The sequence below is a fragment of the Carettochelys insculpta genome, chromosome 1 (genome assembly GCF_033958435.1).
Source record: "Carettochelys insculpta isolate YL-2023 chromosome 1, ASM3395843v1, whole genome shotgun sequence".
NCBI lineage: Eukaryota > Metazoa > Chordata > Testudines > Carettochelyidae > Carettochelys > Carettochelys insculpta.
In genome coordinates this window covers 341,376,272-341,399,782 of record NC_134137.1, presented here as the reverse complement: position 1 = coordinate 341,399,782, position 23,511 = coordinate 341,376,272, and the positions used below count along the sequence as shown (strand labels likewise).

Below are 23,511 nucleotides of genomic sequence, written 5' to 3'. Positions count from 1 at the left end.
TAGTGGATTCCTTCCTTGATGAACCATTAACTACTGTCTGGCTAATCCATTGTACCTGTGAGGCTGGTTGTGTTTGTTTCCAACTCAGAACAGATTTCAGTAGCACATGTAGCAAAACTTCATGACTTCACATACAATCCAAGAAGATATTAACATTCAACACATCAAGACTTTTAAACAATACCTCAGAAGGCATGCTTTCATGAACCATATCCTAATTATGTGAAAGTGGTTAATACAGGGAGTTTGAGTGCCGCTCTATGGCACAGCATGTCCCTTGGCTGATTGCCCATGGGGCCAATGCTTAAGGGCCTCAGCCAAATTTGTGGTCTCTCCAAGGAGTGCTGGAACTCTCATCTCAGCTTCTCTTCCTCTACCACCCGCAGGTCCCCTCTGCTGTGCTCCTCCTCTTCCTCTGAGGCCCTGACCAGTTTGGAGGATAGTATGTGGTTGAGTGAAATAAACCCCTCCATTTCTCTCCCAATGTGAAGCTGATCTTGGCCCTTCTCCTGGCCTCCTTTGGAGAGCTGGCCCAAGCTAATTACCCACGCCTGCAACCCAGTGCTGGTCCAAGCCTTGCTTCTTCATCCTGTCCCCACCCCTTTTTGGCAAAACTGGTTGGCAAGAGCAAGCAGAACAGATAGCTAGGTTTGCCCAAAGAAAGGACATCCAGGGTATAACTGGATGTATGGTGCCCTTATGCTTGGGTCCTCAAACATTTTTGGTTGTATCTCTGCTGTCTCCCATCCACCCTCTGCCCCTTGGGCTACAGCCAGCAGCAGAGTGGGCTGGTGTTGCCAGATCTGGGTGGAAGGCAAGGTGCATGAGCAGGTTGGAAGTGAGGGCTCTGGGCAGGCGTGGGCTGGGGATGAGCTCTCAGTTAGAAGGAGGGTGCAAGAACAGGCAAAGGATGGGTGTCTGAGTGAGTGTGGGGGTGCAGAAACAAGGTGGGCTGGTCTGGGCAGGAGGAGGCAAGAGTAGGCTGGGTGATTGGTTGGAAAGGCTCTTACTACCACTGCCACAGCCACAGAGAGGCTTTTCTCCTGCATTCCTAATCACTGACCTTCTCTTCTACCCCACCCCACTGAATTCCAGCCCATCAGTGCAGTGGGGGGAAGCCTTTCTCCAGACAATGCTACACTGCCATTCCCCAAGCCAGCAGAGGAGGAGGAGTGGAGGTGGCAGAGCTCATGAGCCAGATTCAGCCCCAGCTTTCCTGGAATTGGCCCTTGAGGCTCAGGGCTCCACACACCCCACCAACGGCAGGCCAGAGGCTCAGGAGGGGACTCCCAAGCTTTGGGCTCTGTATCCAGGCAAGCCACTTCCCAGATCCAGGGTTCCCCACCCCTGGGCTACACAGATTAACGTACTATGCATTAGTGCACTTTAGAAATCACACTCCCCAAAAAATTTTACACCACCATGTAGATAAACCCTTATTTTTTTCTTCCCGACTGTCTAAATTTATTTACAAAGGGAGATGATTATCACAGATCTTTTTTGACAGGAGGGTGGTGAAGCATTGGAATGCATTGCCTAGTGAGGTGGTGGATTCTCCATTCCTTGAGGTTTTTAAGTTCCAGCTTGACAAGGTCCTAGCTGGGATGACTTTGTGGGGGTTGATCCTGCTTGAAGCGGGGGGCTGGACTAGATGACCTCCAGAGGTCCCTTCCAGCCCTATGATTCTGTGATTGTGTGTATATTCACATGTGGTCCTATAAAAATTTAAAAAAAGATGTTTTGTTGTGTTTTACTGGAAAAAGTGTGATTTTTATTTTGCAGTCATCCTCCATGTTGGGCAAACTCAGAGGAAAAACTCACCTCATGGTTCATTGCTGGGTCCAGGAAATACTCAGCAAAGTGAAGCTTATTAAGTAAAATCTTACTACAGTATTTTTGTGCAGTTTTAAATATCTAGTGGTGTAGAACATCAGACAAGCCTCTAGAACATACCTGTCATGAGGTTGGTGTGTGGTGTGTTTTATAAGAAATATCCGTACAAATTAGTTTCTTGTGTTTACAGACAATCAATGATACGATAAAATTTTACTGCAAAGATGGTGAAGACATTTGGAAAGCATCACGGTTCAGGATAATAATTGCCACATGTAGCAGTGCAGGAATGTTTTATCAAATAGGAGTAAGGTACTGTGGATTCATACGTCATTAATACATTTGGATACTTGGGGCTGTAAAACCAGAATTTGAGGGTACTCAGCAAAGTAGTTTCAGCTGCAACAGCAAATGTTAACAAGTGGTATTAAAAGAATGCATTCCCAGCTAAGCTTACAGCCATATTAAATTTTATTTAGACTTTGCAGCATAGTTGAACTACAGAATTATCTCAATTCACATTGTTTTCAAAATGTGTAGATCAAAATTCCATCAAAGTGAAGAGACTGGCACAATTGAGTCCTCCCCTTCAGCAGTGATTCCCTGGTAGTTACGTTTATTGCCAAAGACCAACTGTATTTCTTAGCTCCTAAAGTGCTTTCATCCCAGGTCATACTACACTTAAAAGTAGTGCGGATTCATTTTTAGGCTCGTCGAGTGATTGTTCATGTCCATTCACCATAGGTGCGTGTGCTTGCCACATGCACCAGTGCTGGAGGATTTCTTCCTGCTCTTGTACCTGTAAGGCAGCCAGCCTAGGCACCCCCTGGAGTGGTGTGCACATGCCGGCTACGTCTACACGTGCAGCCAACATCGAAATAGTCTATTTCGATGAATAACGTCTACACGTCCTCCAGGGCCGGCAACGTCGATGTTCAACTTCGATGTTGCTCAGCCCAACATCAAAATAGGCGCAGCGAGGGAACGTCTACACGTCAAAGTAGCACACATCGAAATAGGGATGCCAGGCACAGCTGCAGACAGGGTCACAGGGCGGACTCAACAGCCAGCCGCTCCCTTAAAGGGCCCCTCCCAGACACAGTTGCACTAAACAACACAAGATCCACAGAGCTGACAACTGGTTGCAGACCCTGTGCCTGCAGCATAGATCCCCAGCTGCCGCAGAAGCCCTGGGCTAAGGGCTGCTGCCCACGGTGACCATAGAGCCCCGCAGGGGCTGGAGAGAGAGCATCTCTCAACCCCCCAGCTGATGGCAGCCATGGAGGACCCAGCAATTTCGACGTTGCGGGACGCGGATCGTCTACACGGTCCCTACTTCGACGTTGAACGTCAAAGTAGGGCGCTATTCCTATCTCCTCATGAGGTTAGCGACTTCGACGTCTCGCCGCGTAATGTCGAAGTTAACTTCGAAATAGCGCCTGACGCGTGTAGACGCGACGGGCGCTATTTCGAAGTTGGTGCCGCTACTTCGAAGTAGTGTGCACGTGTAGACGCAGCTGCCATGTTATATAGGGCAACCTCCGGCCCCCTCCCTTCTCAGTTCCTTCTTGCCACCAAGATTGCTTTGAACTGCGTGCTCAGCTTATGATTTAGTCTTAGCATACGCTCCTTCATTTTGTCACTTAGTTTTTTGTTTTGTTAAATACTTGTATATAGTCGTAGACAGCAGTAGGTTTGTGCTGTTAGTCCCCTGTTTGGGAGTTAGCCCGCGGAGGGGCATGCCGTATTTTCCCAGCTTCGAAGCCTGTGCATAGTGTTGCAGGCCTGTGCCCTGGGGCAATCCTCAGGCTGATTACTTTCTTTGTTTTGGGGAAGGTCACATCTCAAGTAAGTGCAGGATGTGGAAGTCCTTTATCCCAAGATGATTAAAGACAGGGTGATCCTCTTCAGGGCCCTGTTTATGGAGTCAGTGCTCATGTCACAAGATCAGTGGTTGGACTCAGCACTGAGCACCAGTGCCTCAGCATGGAGTTCTCCACTGGTGCCGGTGGCTCAGCACTGTGTGTCCGAATTCAGATGAGTGAAGGGCACCAGTAAGGATAAGTCCCAGGCTCCCAGTAAAGAAAGAGCCAAGAAGTTGGACTGTGCCACATATTGTGTACTAGAGAAGAAGCTGACAGGGCAGCATAGTTCCACATGCTCCCTGTAACCGTCTCCAGTAGTCCACACCAGAAGTTTTCAAAGCGACGTTATGGACATGCTGCTGTCATTGACACCAGTATTGATGGGCCCTAGGCATAGAGGGAAGCCGCCCAGCACTTGTCACTCTCATACGCACTTATGGATGGAGAGGAGAGTCATCAATAGACCCGCATGCTCTATAACAGAGTGAGGGGCAGGACACCACTCTTCAGGCATTGACAGATATGGAGCACAGACCTGTGGAGGCACATGCCCTTCAGCACCAGCAGCCTGAGGTGTTTCGTCACCACTCATTGCCACACCATTGTTTGAGGGATGGTTCCCGAGAACTTGTCAGCCCTGCTACTCACCTGCACCATTGTACTGGTGCCAATGAAGTGGCTCCCAGATATTGAGGTCACCCTTGTGGTAGCGGGCTTCTGGGTCTCAGCATCGTAATCTCTTGCACGGGGTAGTTCCTGAGGCCGGAGATGATCTCCAGGCTGCTGACGCAGATGTCCTGTGCAGTTGCAGGCATCATAGAATCATGGAACACTAGGACTGGAATGGACCTCGAGAGGCCATCGAGTCCAGTCCCCTGTCCCAATGGCAGGACCAAGTACTATCTAAACCATCCCTGATAGACATCTGTCTAACCTGTTCTTAAATATCTCCAGCAATGGAGATTCCACAACCTCCCTTGGCAATTTATTCCACGGTTTGACCTCCCTGACAGTTTTATGTTGACATCTATGACATCTATGTTGGATTTCTTGTGATACTGGAGGGGTCAAAGCACCTGGTGTTCATTATGGGCTTCACGCAGCCTCCGCTCTGTGTGGTCTTGCAGTCTGGCTCCATTCCACTGGTGCAGTCCTTGGGTACTGTTGGCACCCTTGCAGGGCACCCCATGGTGCCAGGCCCAGTGGTCATCCCTTTAAACCCGATGGGCCTTCCTGGTACAGGTACAAGTGAATCATTCAGTCACTAGGGCATCAAAGGCACCCTTGGTGATGCACAAAAGCAGCACGCAGGATAGGAGCAAAGCCTGTCACCCCACCAGTGCAGGGAGGAGACAAACTTACCCTCCACAAGGGTTGGCTCAAGCGTCCACCTCCTCATCCCCGATGAAGCTACCGTGGGGCCCCTTCCAGTGGTCCCATAGGATTATGCTAAGGCCCACCAGGATTTTTTTAAAGAGGGTGGTGACAAACCTGAAGATCCCATTAGAGGGGCTCTTGGACTCACTTTTTCTGGTCTTGGGCCAGGGAGCTTTGGCCAGAATTGTGCTGCTGCTTTATGACGGGGTGGCCAAGATTGCCACGTTTCTCTGGCAAACTCTGGCCTCTATTCTGTCACTTTCAAAGAGAGCAGAAAGTGCTTCTGCCTGCAAGATACTTCAGGCTTATACATCCACCCAGCACCAAGCTCCCTAATAGTGGAGTTGGTAAGCCACAGGCAATGCCAGGACCAGCTTACCGCTATCCCTAAAAATAGACTTGAAAAGTTTGTATTTGCTTGGCTGAAAATTGTATTCATTGGCCAGTTTCTAGTGATGGGTGCAAACAAACAGGCACTTATTGCCAATTACAATTTAAATATGTGGTAGGCAATGTCTGAGTTTGAGGCAATGCTTCCTGAGAGCTCCAGAAAAGAGTTCAAGGCCCTCGCGGAAGAAGGCTCCTGAACGGCCAGGTTGGCATTACTGCCAGCCTCCAGTAGAGCAGACTCTGCTGCCAGATCAGTGGCCTTTGCGATTGCCCTGTGAAGGGTCTTGTGGCTCCTTTTGCCATAGACCTGCCCCCAGCTCCATGCATGCACTGAGGATTTCCTGGTGGCATGCGAGGCAGGGGAGCAGTGTTCTAAGATTTTCTATCCTTGGACAGGTTGAATTTTCTTTTGTGCATGTTAAAATTTCTTACGTGTAACACCACTACTGAGGTAGTGTGGATGTGCTCCACCCGTATGAACAAAAACTAGATATAAATACATATTGTAAACAGTCTATAGATGTGGAAGATTATATATTAAAATAAGATAGAAGCTTTGGGTTAACCTTAGAAGCAGAAGCAACGGAGGTGATGTTGTGTTTGATGTATCCTATAGGCCACCAAATCAGGTAGATGAGGATTTGTTCAGACAACTAAGAGAAGCTTCCAAATCACAGGTGGTGGTTTTCATGGCAGACGTTAATCACCCAAACATTTGTTGAGAGACCAATACAGCATCACACAGACAATCCAGGAAATTTTTGGAGAATGTTGGGGATAACTTCCTGGTACAAGTGCTGAAGGAACCGACCAGGGGTTATGCGTAGCTTGACCTACTGCTCACAAACAGGAAACAGCTAGTAGGAGAAATAGAAGGTGGGTGGCAACATGGGCTGCAGTGATCATGAGATGGTAGATTTCAGGATTCTGACTAACAGAGGAAATTTGACTAGTAAAATACAGACCTTTGATTTCAGAAGAGTAGACTTCAACTCCCTGAGACAACTGATGGGCAGGATCCCCTGGAAAGCTAATATGAAAGGGAAAGGAGTTCAGGAGAACTGGTAGTATTTTAAAGAGGTCTTACTGAAGGCACAGGAGCAAACCATCCCAACGTGCAGTAAGAAAAGCAAACGTGGGCATCCAGCTTGGCTTACAAGGGAAATCCTTTGTGAACTTTAAACTCAAAAAGGATGCTGAATAGTGACAGAGAGATAGCGGTGTTAGTCTGTATTTTATCAAAACAAAAAAGCTTTAAAGTGTCTTTAAAGAGCTACATGACTGCTTTTTTGATTTGATCAAAAAGGATGTGTATAAGAAGTGGAAACTTGGGCAGATGACTAAGCAGGAGTATAAACATAGGGCTGGAGAATGCTGGGGGGTGCGTAATCAGGAAAGCAAAAGCCCAACTGGAACTGCAGCTAGCAAGGAATGTGAAGGGTAATAGGAAGGGCTTCTATAGCTATGTTAACAATGAGAGTTATCAGGGAGAGTGTGGGGCTGTTACTGGATGAGGGAGGTAACCTGGTGACATGATGTGGGAAAGACTGAAGTACTCAGTGCTTTTTTTGCCTCTGTCTTCATGGACAAGGTCAGCTCCCTAACTACGGCACTAGGCAATGCAGAATGGGAAGGAGGTGGGCACCCCTCAGTGGGGAAAGAACAGGTTGAGGGTTATTTAGAAAAGCTAGATGCACGCAACTCCATGGGTCTGGATTTAATGCATCCAAGCATACTGAGGGAGTTGGCAGATGTGATTACAGAGCCTTTGACCATTATCTTTGAAAACTCATGGAGATCAGGAGAGGTAACAGATGATTGGAAAAAGGCAAACGTAGTGCCCATCTTTAGAAAAGGAAAGGACGACAATCCAGGGAACTATAGACCGGTCAGCCTCACCTCAATCCCTGGAAAAATCATGGAGGGGATCCTCAAGGAATCCATTTTGGAGCACTTGGAAGAGGGGAAAGTGATCAAGAGTAGTCAGCATGGATTCACCAAGGGTAAGACATGTCTGACCAATCTGATTAGCTTCTGTGGTGAGGTAGCTGGCTCTGTGGACATGGGAAGTCAGTGGATGTGATTTATACCTTGACTTTAGTAAAGCTTCTGATAGTCTCCCATGACACTCTTGCTCATAAATTGAGGAAGTATGGATTGGATACATGGACTGTACAATGAATAGAAAACTGGCTTGATGGATGAGCCCAAAAGGTAGTGGTCAATGGCTCAGTGTCTGGTTGGCAGTCGGTTTTAAGTGGAGTGCCCCAAGGATCAGTTCTAGGGCCAGTACTGCTCAACCTCTCTATTAATGACCTGGATGAGAGGATGGATTGCATCCTCAGCAAATTTGCAGATGACATTAAGGTAGGAGGTTAGGTAGATACATTGGAGGGTAGGGATAGGGTCCAGAGTGACCTAGACAGGTTGGAGGATTGGGCCAAAACACATTTGATGAGGTTCAACAATGAAAAGAGCAGAGTCCTGCAATTGGGACAGAAGAATCCCAAGCACTGTTACGGTCTGGGGACTGACTGGCTACGTGGCAGTGCAGCAGAAAAGGACCTTTGGGATTACAACGGATGAGACTGGATACAAGTCAGCAGTGTGCCCTTGTAGCCAAGAAGGCTAATGGCATGTTGGAGTGCATTAGGAGAAGCATTTCCAGCAGATCTAGAGACTTTATTATTCCCCTCTACTCTGCACTGGCGAAGCCACATCTGGAGTGTGGCATCCAGTTCGGGGCCCACCAGTATAGAAAGGAGTTGGACGCATTGGAGAGGATTCAGCAGAGGACAATGAAAATGATTAAGGGGGCTGGAGCAAATGACGTATGAGGAGGGGCTGGGGGATTTGGGCTTATTTAGCTTGCAAAAAAGAAGAGTGAGGGGCGATTTGATAGCTCCCTTCAGCTTCCTGAAAGGTGGCTCTAAACAGGATGTAAAGTGACTGTTCTCAGTGGTGACAGATGGCAGAACAAGGACCAATGATCTGAAGTTACAGAGGGAGAGGTGTAGGTTGGATATTAGGAAAAACTCTTTCACCAGGAGGGTGATGAAAGAATGGAATGTATTACTAAGAGAGGTGGTATATCTCCATCCCTAGAGATTAAGTCCTGGCTTGACATAATCATGGTTGGGATGATCTAGTTGCAGTTGATACTGCTTTAGTCAGGAGGCTGGTCTAGATGACCTCCTGAGGTCCCTTCCAGCCCTAGAATTCTAAGATAATTAACAAGGAGCCATGCTTACGTTTGTTTAATATGAAATCAAATAAAAAGAAAATGAACATTACTCACAGAGTACCTGTATTATCAACTCAAGCTAGTGAACACACTGAAACCCATCTTCAGGACTCTCTAAACACAGGGTGCATGGTCAATGGAGGAAGATGCAGTGCACGTAAATGGTGCAGGAACTCAGGGCATTTTGCAGTGTATGCGAGGTGTTACTTCCCTGCCTGTTGGGCAAGAGATCTGAGTCTTTATGGACAACATGGCCACTATGTTCTACATCAAAAGGCAGGAGAGGGCCCACTCCATGCCTCTATGTCAGGAAGCGATCTGACTCTGGAACTTCTGTGCCAGTCATAGCATCTTATTGGAGTCTCAGTACCTCTTGGGGACCAGCGCTGCTGTTGCAGTTTGCTTGAGCAGAGAATAGTCCTCTCACCATGAATGGGCTCCATCTGGAGGTGGCCTCTGAGCTTCTCCAAGCGTGGGGAACTCCCCAAGTGGCTACTTTATCAATTAACCTGGATATGTTTCTTCTTCCATGGGTATGAGGTCTCTTCTATGCATTTCTCCCCTGTTCCCCTAAACAGCAAGATCTTCAAAGGACCCAATAGGACAAGGAACTGGTTTGCTGTCTTAATGAGCCTCATGGCCTAGCCACCCTGCCCTATCCACTTGTGTGTGGACCTTCTGTCACAGGACCAGGACATCTGCTTTATCCATACCCTCATCTGCTACATTTCGTTGTGTGGCTACTTTATGGCTGAACTTGGACGAGCAAGTGTGCTCTCTAGAGATCCAGTCTGTTTTTCTTGGAAACCAGAAAACCTTCCACTCTGTTTATACCACCAAATGGAAAAAGGTTTTCCATCTGGTTCTCCCGCAAGGGCTTGGACACAATTGATGCCTCACTTCCTTCCATCCACTTTGGGCTATCTGTGGCACCTCAAGCTTGAGGGCTAATGTAAGCCACTATTCAAATACTCCTGTCAGCCATTTCCACTTCTCATCTCCTGGTGCAGGACTGTTCCATCACCTCCTATGAGGTCACAACCATATTTCTTAAGGGCTTCAAGAAGCTATTTCTGCAGTGGAAATTCAGTCTGCTCCTCTCCAGTCTTATGAGGCCTCCCTTTGAGCTGTTGGCCTCTTGCTCCCTTCCACTTCTCTCAACAAAGGTCACTTTTCTAGTGGCTATTACATCATCCACGTGGGTCTCAGACTTCCGTGCCCTGACATCTGAGCATCCTTATGTGCTCTTGTTCAAGGATAAGGTTCAGCTTTGGCTGCACCCTTCCTCCCACAAGTGGTTTCAGATTTCCGTACTAATTAGGGTACCTTCTTCCTAGTTTTCTGCCCCAGGCCCTGTACAACCAATGAGAGGCATCTTCACAACCTCAGCGTTTGCAGAGTGTTTGCCTGGTTGGAGGAGACCAAGCCTTTCCACAGACAGCCTCAACTATTTGTAGTATATGTGAAGGAGTTAATGGCCTCCCATTGTCCTCAAAGGATTTGTAGTTGGATAACTGATTGCATCTACACATATTATGAGTTAGCAGGAGTTCAGATGGCATTCTCTGATTAGGACCTACTCCACTAGAGCTCAAGCCTCTTCTGCAGCCTTTCTTGCCCATGTCCCCCTCCAGGATATTTTCAAGGCAGCAATGTGGTTGTCCATCTACCTGTTTATGTTGCATTATGCCATGCGGTAGGTGAGGGATGGCACAAGTTTCAGAAGAGCTGTATTGTAATCTGCATGTCCTCCACAGACACCTATGTTGAATGGATATGAGCAATCACTTGAAAAGAGTTACCTGTTTCCATGACTGGTGTTCTTCGAGATGTGTTGCTCATGTCCATTCAGCCTTCCACCCTCCTCCCCTCTGTCGGAGTTTATGACAAGAAGGAACTGAGGAGGGAAGGGGGCCAGAGGAGCCCTATATAGTACCGCATGCGTGCACCACTCTATGGGGGCTTAGGCTGGCTCCCCTACGGATACAATTACAGAACCAGGTAACTTATGGCTGCTAAAGCATATAGTTGCCATGTAACGAGGTGTACCTCTTTGTTTTCTTTGGTGCTGTTTGCATCACACATCACATGCAACCCTAATTAGCTTAAAAGTTACTAGCATTGCTGTTCTGAAACACAATGCAGGGAATGTGAACTCTTAAACTAATGGTATTTGCCTGATTTATATAGGAGGAGGGAGGACAAAGGAAGGTACAGGAAAAGTGTGATTTCTGTGTCAACTTAAATTTTGCGATTCTGACGAAGATTTTAGAAAAGAAAAATGTTTGATATTTAGCTTTCACAATGTGATGTCACAGATGAGGGCTAAGTTTGCCAAGTTCAAGATGTGACTGCATATAGCATACAGACTTGATCCATGTAAATATTTCAAAATAATTGGCTCAAGTCAGCCACAGGGTGGCAGGATATACTAACGCTCTAAAACATGTAAACAAAGGACGCCTAGTCTGTATCTTTACAAAACAACAAAGCAATGAGATTTTGTGGGACAGACTCACTTTTTCAAATTTTGAAATTCTGATGAACAGAAACTCATTGTGCCAGTTTACTTTTAATTTTCATCATGCCAGTTTCCTTTTATCAGGATTTCCAGATCTGAAGAAGTGGGTCTGTCCCACAAAAGCTCATCATCTAATAAATCTTTGTTAGTCTTCAAAGCGCTACAGGACATGTAAATGTGCCTGAGCCTTTCTCTCTCTTTTTTAACTCTAGGTTTGGGCATTTCACACATGTATTTGTGGATGAAGCAGGGCAGGCAAGTGAACCAGAATGCTTGATTCCACTTGGCTTGATTTCAGATGTTAATGGACAGGTATGTATAATTTTTTTAAAAGGGGTGTTAGGCTTGCTTTCTTCACTTCCAATGATAAACGCCTATTTCTGATCAGTTCATGGCTAGTGATAAGATAAAGTGCTCTTTCCAGGAAGTGGGTGTGTAGTTTTGGGAGCTTGTAATAGATTTTTGTTAATAGTTTCTTTATGTTGCCACTTAATTTGAAATTGTTTTAAACATATGCTCTAATTTTCAATATTTTATATTCCTAAATAGTAGTTTTGCATAATTCTCATAATACAGTAAACTGTTATATTCTGTATTCATATAACCGGAACTCTCAAATACCCAGCACAAACATGAGTGCTTGAGCAATGCCACCCCTTGGGGGCCAGCCTGTTCAGCGCTCACCCTGCCTCCCTCCCTCTGAGCTGTTGGAGGGGCTCCCAGCAGTGGAGCTCCTCCTGCTCGCCCCACTGGGTGGCTCCCAGCCCCAGGGATGCCAGCAGAGCTCTGCGCCCTGGCAGAGTTACTCCTGGCCCCGGCAGGCTCCCTGGGGCTGGAACTTCCAGCAGAGCTGTGTGCCCAGCCCTGGGTCTGCTGGGTTTCCCCTGGCCCAGCTGGGCTCCCAGGGCTGGAGCTGCTGGCAGAGTTCCATGTCCCAGCTAGCTTCCAGCCCTGGGGCTGCCAGTGGAGGTCACCTGGCCCTAGCAGACTCGCTGGGGCAGAAGCTGCCAGCAAGGCTCTGTGCCCCAGCGTGCTCCCAGCCACCAGGCTGGCAGGGTCCCCCCTCCACACAGGTGATCCTGCAGCTTCTCTCGATTATTTGGAATATTTGAACATCCAGCAACCTCCCAATCCTGAGGTTGCTGCATATGAAAGAGTTTACTGTGAATGCTATCTCGCTAAAGCTGATTTGTGCCAGGTGCAAATAATTGCATGTTGGATCATATTATTTCTTCAAAAGAATTAAAAACCTTTATTTTGTGCAATAAAGTCAGCCATCAAGTTAATCATTACTTTGCTCTTTCCCTCCATCCTTTTTATGCATTTGAGAAAGAATGTCTACAATGTTATAACAGCAATTGGTACTCTTTACTTTTACTGTATTTAAAAAAAAAACTAACTTTATCTCAGTTGTAATATAGAAGAGGGTTTTTACTACTTTTTGCAGATCGTGCTTGCTGGAGATCCGATGCAGTTAGGACCAGTAATAAAATCCAGACTTGCAATGGCTTACGGATTAAATATATCAATGCTGGAAAGACTAATGTCACGATCTCTGTATCAGAGAAATGAGGATTCTTTTGGAGTTTTTGGATCTTACAATCCTCTGCTGGTAAGTTTTAAACTTTATTTTCTTAATTAAAAATAAGTGAGATGACATAAGGAGAAAATGTGTGGATTGTGGTGGGAGGTTTCACTTGTCTTGTTTCTTTCTGGTGTATAAAGAAATAAATACCAAGTTTGGTCTTCTGTGTTTTTGTGTTGGAAGACTAAAACCCTTTTAGATATGGATTTTTTCCCCCTCAACTATGTGTTTGCAGAGTAGGATGATATAAATGTTCTTCATATAGTGTCTGTATGGGTCCTTCACTCTGGGTGTCTGTGTGTCCTTGCACTGGTGCTCAGAGATTCTTCGATAGCCGTGGTTTCCAGCACCACACAAGCACAGTAGTACCTCCTCGTGCTATCTAGTGCAGGATCCTCTGTTCCTTCTCTACCATCTTTGGCTGTAGACAGACCTTTGTCTTCTCTGCAAATCAATAGAGCTAGATAGCGTTAGTTAGTGATTACCTAGTTTCCCTACTCCAAGTTATTCTTCCCAGTTCTGTTTCATTACTTCCCCCCGCCCCCAAGTTAAGTAGTTAGCATACTTGGTTTCTGTTGCTGCATCACTGCCATGCTGGGCTCCTTGGGCTTTAAGTGGTGTGAGACATGCAGAGAAGCCATGCCAGTCTAACAGCCACACTTCCTGCATCAAGTGCTTGGGCAAGGGTCATCAGACTCAGTCCTTCATGCACTGTTCCAGCTTGCCTACGTGGGCTTGAAAGGACCGAGCCAGTAGACTTAAAACCTGTCCCTACGAAAAATCTCTCAAGCCAGCAGCCCCGGAGCAGCTGCCCACTAAAGACTCTGTGCAGAAAGCCAAAGGCATGGGCTCTGAATGTCCCTCTGCCTTAGCCAGAACTGCTCCTGTGGTGGCAGACCCATTCCTGGTGTGCTCCTGGCCGTGCCAGTGGAAAACTCTTCAGCAGCCTCACCAGCACCATCTTTGGTAGCACCACCAAAAAGAGCACTCTCTGAGTCAAGGCGCAAACTTTCGGTACCTCCAGTAACACCGGCTCCACTGGCTGTGACCACACCGATATTGGAGCATGGACAGCCTTCTGCAACAATGACCCTGTCCTGAACTCCAAAGTTGGAGTGCAAATGGCACCACTCTAGGTCACCACATCTCCCACACCAGCCGCAAGCTTTGGCACCAAGAAAACTCAGGGCCACGACACCGCCTCACTCTGGTGTGGAGTTGGTCACAGCACCAAAATGTCACCGGACCCCGCTGCTCCTTCACAAGCGTCTACACTGGGGCTCTGCACTGGGTCCAAATGGAGAAAGACCAACTTGTGGGCAAAGATGGGTCCAGCACCAGGCCCAGCACCATCTGACTCTCAGCTCTGATCCTCTCCGGTGCTGCCTATTTCCCCATGCCTATCTCGCTGGTCTGGGTCATCGCATACATCAGAAACTAGACCTCTCACCCCAGGGAGAGGCAGTTCCGACTGCCCAAGCATGTTCTCTCATCACTTGAGCCTGACGCGCACTGTGTGACAAGACGTGCTGGCTATTATGGCATATCCGCCTCCACCATGGTTCGTGCGCCACTATTCTCACCTCCACAAGCAGGCCTCGTGGCAGGTGCAGTCTCTCCATTCTTAAGCCCCGGTGGCACCATCCAAGGTGTTGGGAGACTGTCCCTCATCTCTACAACCACCGATTTCAGCACCATATCAACTGTCCCAGCATTCAGGCAATGAGGACTCCCTTTCAGAAGGGAACAGGGCTCCCCTCTGCACCCTTCCTGATCTTCACCTGATGATGCATTGCTTTTGGTATCTCCTCCCTGGACAAACGCTGGTAGGGCCTTTCAGGACCTTTTTCCAAAGGGTGGCCGAGGCCCAGGAAAAGAACTTTTAGGAGGTGCCTATCAAATAATACAGTAGTCCCTCAAAAGATCCCAGATAACTGGAAAAAGGCAAATGTAGTGCCCATCTTTAAAAAGGGAAAGAAGGACAATCCAGGAAACTATAGACTGGTCAGCCTTAGCTCAGTCTCTGGGAAAATAATGAAGGGGTCCTCAAGGAATCCATTTTGGATCACTTGGAAGAGGAGAAAGTGATCAAAAGTAGCCAACATGAATTCACCAAGGGCAAATCCTGCCTGACCAATCTCGTTAACTTCTATGACAAGGTGACAGGCTCTGTGGACATGGGGAAGTCAGTGGATGTGAAAAACCTTGACTTCAGCAAAGCTTTTGATGCAATCTCCCACAACATTCTTGCCCATAAGTTAAGGAAGTATGGAGTGGTTCCATGGACTATAAGATGGATAGAAAGATGGCTTGATGGTCAGGCCCAACAGGTGGTGGTCAGTGGCTCAATATCTGGATGGCAGTTGGTTTCAAGCAGAGTGCCAAAAGGCTCAGTTCAGGGGCCAGTGTATTTCAACGTATTTATTAATAACCTGGATGATGGACTGGATTGCACCCTCAGAAAGTTTGCGGATGACACAGAGCGGGGAGAGGTAGGATCCAGAGTGACCTGGATAAATTGGAGGATTGGGCCAAAGGAAATCTGATGTGGTTCAACAAGGAGAAGTGTAGAGTCCTACACTTGGGAAGGAAGAATCCCAAGCCTTGTTATAGGCTGGGGACCAACTGGCTAAGCAGCAGTGCAGTGGAAAGGGACCTAAGGGTTATGGTGAATGACAGGCTGTATATGAGTAAACAGTGTGCCCCTGTAGCCAGGAAGGCTAATGGCATATTAGGGTGCATTAGGAGGAGCATGTCGAGCAGATCTAGAGAAGTGGTTTTTCCCCCTCTATTCGGCATTGGTGAGGCCACATCTTGAATATTGTGTCCAGTTCTGGGCCCCCCAGTATAAAAAGGATGTGGATGTGCTGGAGCAGGTTAAGCGGAGGGCAACAAGAATCATAGAACACTAGGACCGCAAGGGGCCTCGAGAGGCCATCGAGTCCAGTCCCCCGCCCCAACGGCAGGACCGACCACCATCTACACCATCCCTGAAAGACATCTATCTAATCTGTTCTTAAATATCTCCAGCAAGGGAGATTCCACAACCTCCCTTGGCAACTTATTCCAGTACTTGACCACCCTGACAGTTAGGAACTTTTTCCTAATGTCCAACCTAAACTTCCCTTGCTGCAGCTTAAGTCCATTGCCTCTTGTTCTCTCCTCAAAGGCCAAGAAGAACAAGTTTTCTCCCTCCTCCTTATGACACCCTTTAAAATATCTGAAAACCGCTATCATGTCCCCCCTCAATCTTCTTTTTTCCAAGCTAAACAAGCCTAGTTCTTTCAGCCTTTCTTCATAAGTCATGTTCTCCAGACCTTTTATCATTCTAGTTGCTCTTCTCTGAACCTTCTCTAATTTCTCCATATCTTTCTTGAATTGTGGTGCCCAGAACTGGACACAATATTCCAGGTGAGGCCTAACCAGCACAGAGTAGAGCGGTAGAATGATTTCTCGGGTCTTGTTCACAACACACCTGCTAATGCATCCCAGAATCATGTTTGCTTTTTTTGCAACAGCATCACACTGTTGACTCATATTTAACTTGTGATCTACTAGAACCCCTAGATCCCTTTCTGCTGTACTCCTTCCTAGACAGTCTTTTCCCATTCTGTATGTGTGAAACAGATTATTCCTTCCTAAGTGCAACACCTTACATTTATCTTTATTAAACTTCATCCTGTTTACTTCAGACCATTTCTCCAATTTATCTAGATCATTCTGAATTTTGACCCTATCCTCCAGTGTAGTTGTAACCCCTCCCAGCTTGGTATCATCTGCAAACTTAATAAGCGTACTTTCTATGCCAATATCCAAATCATTAATGAAGATATTGAACAGAACTCGTCCCAGAACAGACCCCTGTGGAATCCCACTTGTTATGCTTTTCCAGCAGGATTGAGCACCATTAACAACTACTCTCTGGGTACGATTAGCCAGCCAGTTATGCACCCACCTTATTGCAGCCCCATTTAAGTTGGACTTACCTAGTTTGTCGATAAGAATATTATGCGAGACCGTATCAAATGCTTTACTAAAGTCTAGGTATACCACATCCACTGCTTCTCCCTTATCAACGAGTCTCGTTATCATTTCAAAAAAAGCTATCAGGTTGGTTTGACATGATTTGTTTTTTACAAAACCATGCTGGCTGTTCCCTATCACTTTACTACCTTCCAAGTGCTTGCAGATGACTTCGTTAACTACCTGCTCCATTACCTTTCCTGGCACAGAAGTTAAGCTGACTGGCCTGTAATTTCCTGGGTTGTTCTTATTCCCCTTTTTGTAGATGGGCACTATATTTGCCCTCTTCCAGTCTTCTGGAATCTCTCCTGTCTCCCATGACTTTCCAAAAATGAGAGCTAACGGCTCAGCTACCTCTTCTATCAGCTCCTTGAGGATTCTAGGATGCATTTCATCAGGCCCTGGTGACTTGCAGACATCTAATTTTTCCAAATGGTTTTTAACTTGTTCTTTTTTTATTTCAAAAACTAACTCTACCCCTTTTCTACCAGCATTCACTATGTCAGGCATTCCTTCAGACTTCTCCGTGAAGACCGAAACAAAGAAGTCATTAAGCATCTCTGCCATTTCCAAGTTCCCCGTTACTGTTCCTCCCTCCTCACTGAGCAATGGCCCTACCCTGTCCTTGGTCTTCCTCTTGTTTCTAATATATTTGTAAAAGGCCTTCTTGTTATCCTTTATGCCTGTAGCTAGTTGGAGCTCATTTTGTGCCTTAGCCTTTCTAATTTTACTCCTGCATTCCTGTGTTTATTTGCCTATGTTCATTCTTTGTAATTGGTCCTAGTTTCCATTTTTTATAAGATTCCTTTTTTAGTTTGAGATCATGCAGGATCTCCTTGTTAAGCCAAGGCGGTCTTTGCCCATATTTACTCTCTTTCCTACATAAGGGAATAGCTTGTTTTTTGGGCCCTTAATAATGTCTCTTTGAAAAACTGCCAACTCCCCTCAGTTGTTTTTCCCCTCAGTTTTTCCTCCCATGGGATCTTACCTACCAGCTCTCTGAGTTTACCAAAATCTGCCTTCCTGAAATCCATCATCTCTATTTTGCTATTTTCCCTCCTACCAGTCCTTAGAATTGTTAATTCTATGATTTCATGATCACTTTCACCCAAGCAGCCTCCCACATTCAAATTCTCGACCAAGTCCTCCTTATTTGTTAATATCAAATCCAGAACAGTTTCTCCCCTGGTGGCTTTTTCAACTTTTTGGAATAAAAAATTGTCTCCAATGCAGTCTAAGAACTTATTGGATAGTCTGTGCCCCGCTGTATTAGTGTCCCAGCATATATCTGGGTAGTTAAAGTCCCCCATCACCACCAAATCCTGGGCTCTGGATGATTTTGTTAGTTGATTTAAAAAAAGCATCATCCACCTCTTCCACCTGGTTAGGTGGCCTGTAGTAGACTCCTAACAGGACATCACCCTTGTTTTTTACCCCTCTTAAACTAACCCACAGACTCTCAACACGTCCATCTCCTATGTCCATCTCCACCTCAGTCCAAGTGTGTACATTTTTTATATATAAGGCAACACCTCCCCCTTTTTTCCCTGTCTATCTTTCCTAACTAGGCTGTAGCCTTCAATACCAACATTCCAATCATGTGTATTATCCCACCAGGTTTCTGTGATGCCAATGATATCATAGTTGTATTTATTTATTAGCACTTCCAGTTCTTCCTGCTTATTACCCATACTTCTTGCACTGGTATATAGGCATCTTAGATATTGATTTGAACTTCCCCCCAGTTTTTTCCTGGCCCTCTTTTTACTCTGACATTGTTGCCCATGCTCCCTCCTACTTCCGACCCATCTCTCAGGTTTCCATGTTCTCCACTTACCTGCGGGCTTTGCTCCACTGTCCCCGGCACACCTAGTTTAAAGTCCTCCTCACCAGGTTAGCAAGTCTGTGTCCGAATATGGCCTTTCCCCTCCTCGAAAGGTGAACGCCATCTCTGCCTAACAGTCCTTCCTGAAATAGCATGCCATGGTCGAAGAAACCGAATGATTAAGGGGCTGGAGCACAAGATCTAGGGGATAGGCTGATGGATTTGGGCTTGTTTAGTTTACAGAAGAGATGACTGAGGGGTGATTTAACAGCAGCCTTTAGCTTCCTGAAGGGGAGCTCTACAGAGGATGGTGAGAAACTGTTCTCAGTGGTGTCAGATAGCAGAACAAGGAGCAATGGTCTGAAGCTACAGGAGAGAAGTAGGTTGGCTATTAGGAAAAACTACTTCACCAGGAGGGTGGTGAAGCACTGGAATATGTTCTCTAGAGAAGTAGTGGATTCTCAGTCCCTAGAGATTTCTAAGTCCTGGCTTGACAAGGTTCTAGCTGAGGTGACTTAGTGGGGGGTTGATCCTGCTTGAAGCAGGGGCTGGACTAGATGACCTCCTGAGGTCCCGTCCAGCCCTATGAGTCTATGATTCTAAGTTATGTGAGGGTTGCACTTCCACACTCCCCTGCATAAATCAAATTTTGCTTAAGTTAAGGGTGGGTTTTTTTCCATGTTGAAACGGATGTTCTGCAGCAGGAGCACCTGGAGCTCCTTTTGAAAGATAAGTCCTGGGGTTGGGGGAGCAGTTGGGGATGGTTAAACTTGGGGGTGGGTTGGGGCCATCGGAGTTGAGCCAGGACCATGTAGCCCTGTGGGAGGGATCGAGCTGGAGCTGTATGGGTTGCAGGTATTGAACTGGGGCCACACAGGGCTGGGGGAGTTGAGACAAGTCTCCCAAAAGAAGCCTGCAGTGTAGACACAGCCCAAGAGAAGAAAGTCGTAGAAGGGAGGACAACATTTCAGGAAGAAGAAAGTGAAAACATTAAATAGGGCTGATGGGCCAAGGTGCATGAAGATGGAGTATTGGTTCTGAGCTTTACTGGAGTGGTTTCAGTGGTGTGCAAGAGACACAAACTTGATTTGAAAAAGATCTAGGGTGGCACTGAAGGAGAGGAACTACTGACTATTATATATAGCATAGTCAGCAAACATAGAGATGAAAGGGAGATGGGGTGGTAATTGGAGAGGCAAATGGCGTTAGGAGGGTTTTTGAAAGGTGGGAGAGACTTAAATGTAATTGTACATTCACGACAAAGTCTTGAGTGAGGGAGAAGGTTTAAAGAAAAGAGGGATGAGAATGAGTGTGAAGGAGATTAGGGGGACAGGATGAGGTCACGGGGCAAGTGAACGAGTTAGGGGAAGAAGGCTAACAACATGCTTCTTGGTTTGTGATGGAAGAAAGAAGTTGCAGGATGTAATCGTATATGTGCAGTTTCATTCAATGGAATTTTAATTTTCTTCCTCGCAGGTTACAAAGCTCTTGAAAAACTACAGATCGCATGCTTCACTGCTTGCCTTGCCGTCTAAACTGTTTTATCATAAAGAGCTGGAAGTTTGCGCTGACACCTCAGTAGTATCTTCTTTATTGGGTTGGGAAAAATTACCCAGGAAGGGATTTCCATTAATTTTTCATGGAATGAGGGTATGTCAGATATTCTTACTATAATGGGATTGGGGAGATAAGAGAGATTTAATAAGTGGGGGACTCTTCTCTAGTAACATAAATTTTGTGCGCTTGAAGTACAGTAATTGGAGAAAATCTTCCCCCCCCAATCTGATTCTAGACCCTGTGGATACATGTAATTATATGAGCTAACGTGGCTCTATAATATGACTCCTTGCCAATCCTACTCCTAAATATTAAGAAGATAGTTAATGGGTATTTATCACTAAATTTGCAACAACTCTCAACATATGATCTTTATTTTCTGTTTTAATGCAGGGTACTGAAACACGTGAAGGGCATAATCCCTCTTGGTTTAATCCTACAGAAGCAGTTCAAGTAATGCGTTATTGTTGCCTTCTTGCAAAACATGCTGACAATGCAGTATCTGTTACTGATATTGGGGTGATTGCACCGTATCGTAAACAGGTCTGAATCTTATCATTTATAAGTTCAAATTTATATTTGAACTCATTTTACTTAAAGTGCTGGCTCACGTCCATTTGATGTAGGTGTATATGATCACCTCATGCACCAGTGCCAGAAGACTTTCCCTCAGCAGTATCCATAGCTGGATCAGCAGTAGCACACGCACATGCCACACTATATAGGTGAATGCCTGGCCTCTTTGCCCCTCAGTTTCTTCTTGTCACCAGTGACTGTGCTTGGAAAAGTAGTGCTACAAGCCCTTGCTGGCGTTCTTTTAATGTTAATAGCTGTTTTATGGAAATAGTTCCCTCTAAAGTAGTAATTGTTAGTCGTTAGCAGTGATAGTCCCTTTAGGGATGTTGCCTCAGGACGGGATATGCCCCAGTCCACTGGCTTGAAGTCACGTGTTGGTTGCCACAGGCCTGTGCTCATCACCATGACCCACGCAGAGTGCTTGCATTGCTTAGGAGAGGCTCACATTACTGATAAGTGCCAAATTTGTAAATCATTCAGGTCATGGACCAAGAAGGACGCAGCAATCTGCTTAAAAGCTCTTCTCATGGAGTTGGCCTCTGCCCCATGGAATCAGTGCTTGGACTCTGGATTGAGCGCCAGTGCCTCAGTGCACAGTGTACATCCAGCACCTTTGGGCATTCAGGAGCAGTCCGCCATGGCAAAGAGGCCAAGGAAGGTGGTCAAAGATAAGTCTCTGGGCCTGTGTAAAGACAAACCCAAGAAGGGAGGGGACCAGGCCTCAGATCGTGCATCCGACAATGCCCCTGCTTAGAGCCAGGTAGTCCACATCTCCACTGCCTACCCCTGGCAGTTATGCCTGCATTTGCATGCTGTCAACTCTGGAGGCTTTGCAGGATGGCCCAGAACACCATATTGATGCCAGCACCAACAGGGTCTCACCATGGAGGAACGCCCTCACTTGGCCCTCCTCCATTCCCAAATAGACAGCAGTCCTGCTCCAGAGGGACATGATGTCAAAGTTTGCTTGCCCAGGAGGATAAACAGACCACCTATAGTCCCACATGGTTCACATGTGGCACAGTGGGGCTGGACATCTCAAGTTGAAGCTTGCCAGCAACCAGGCCTAGACTTGACTGCCATTCCCATGGTCCAGCTCCTAGTCAAGAGACAGGTCACCCCTGACATGGTACCACTCTCCTCTCCATTGCCATTTGCTGGTACCACTCCCCAAGGCATGCATCAGCAGAGTGCAGGGGCTCCGTTGGGTCTCAACACTGGTATCCACTATTCAACACTAGTCACCTCTTCTCCAGGGTGCAGGTCACAGGAGAGCTTCCAGTCACTACTTCAGGTGCTACCAATGGTCTCCAAGGTCATCTTCGTTCTGGAGTAGCCTGTACAGAGTAGAAGGGAGCATACACTCACTCTGATGGTCTCTGCATAGCGTCGGGTCCATGAGCTGCATTCAGAATCCTATTTCCCTCCACCAGCCCAGACATTACTTCTGGCTGTGTTGCCCTCATCAGTTGTGCCGCAGGTGGATCTGCAACCTATATGTTATCCACAGATGGTGCCCTTGGAATCCCATGAGGGTTTTCTGTGCAGCACCAGGTGCCGTGCTCAGCACCAAGAGCATTAGAGGTGCACTCTGCCTCCCTCTCCAGGCAGCCCCCACACCAGAGACATCCCAGTTTACCACCCCACCTATGGAAGAGGCATTGGTTGAGAAGTTCCCCCACACCAGAGGAAGGCCTGTCTGAGCAGGTATCTTCCTCCTCATCCACCAGTGAGGCCATTGTGGCACCTCCTCCAGTAGTCTACGGGATGATACCATGGCCCATCAGGACTTTTTGAAGCAGATGGCCTCCAACTTAAACCTCTAGGCTGAGGAGCTAGAGGAGTCTACTCACAACATCTTTGGGGTGCTGAGTGAGGTAGCCCTGGGTAGGTGGTCCTGGCCTTACAGGACAGGATTGTTAAGATTGTCATGGCCTTATAGCAGATGGCCTTCTCACTCCTCCGTTCTCCGAGAGCAAAATGGCATGAGTACTTATATACCCACCCAGCCCCCAATTCCAAAGTGGTGGAAGCTGTGAATCCCCAGGAGCACCAGGGCCAACCAGCTGCAACCCTCTGGCATAGACTCCAAAAGGCTTGGTCTGTTCAGACATAAACTTAATTCCTCATCCAGCTTTTAACTCCATGTGGTGAATTACCAAGCCTTGATTGCCTGTCACATGTTCAGGTCAGAGTGGGCTATGTTCAGACTTGATGCAGCCTTGCCCAAGGCTACCAGGAAGGTATTACAAGCCTTATTGATGAAGGGACATCTGTGGCTAGGGCTGCACTTTTAGGCAGCTTCTGATGCAGCAGACTGCAGCTCATTCCCATGGCATCAGCAATCTCCATATGCAGGGCAGCTTGGTTGATCCTTTCAGGACTATCCACAGAAGTACAGCAGTCAGTTCAGGACCTCCCATTTGATGGGTCTGCCCTGTTCACAGAACATACAAATACTCAGCTGCATGTGCTAAAAAACACACCACCATTAAAATGTTAGGCTTATGTATTCCTGTGTCCCAGAGGAAAAATCCAAGTTGCAGCTCCTTCAGCCCTGTGGATCTCATTCCTGTCAGGAGCCAGCCCAGGGAAAATTCAAGGACTATAAGTGGAGGCCAAGTAAACAGTCTCAGCCTCCATCCCAGTCTTCCTGGGGGCCTGTGGCCGTTAGAGAAGATACCCCTTTTGAAGAATGCACCATAAGGATTGGAC

The 23,511-nt window shown here is 46.8% G+C and overlaps 1 protein-coding gene across 1 annotated transcript in view; it reads left to right on the top strand.

Annotated features, from left to right (window-relative positions):
* The window catches only part of MOV10L1 (Mov10 like RNA helicase 1), a 104,627-nt gene that overhangs the window by 66,336 nt on the left and 14,780 nt on the right, over window positions 1-23,511 (top strand). Inside the window, exons 19-23 of the mRNA XM_075005932.1 lie at window positions 2,024-2,145; window positions 11,443-11,542; window positions 12,678-12,842; window positions 20,140-20,313; window positions 20,614-20,763. Of these exons, the coding sequence (XP_074862033.1) occupies window positions 2,024-2,145; window positions 11,443-11,542; window positions 12,678-12,842; window positions 20,140-20,313; window positions 20,614-20,763 (711 nt within the window). The remainder of the gene's footprint in view (window positions 1-2,023; window positions 2,146-11,442; window positions 11,543-12,677; window positions 12,843-20,139; window positions 20,314-20,613; window positions 20,764-23,511) is intronic.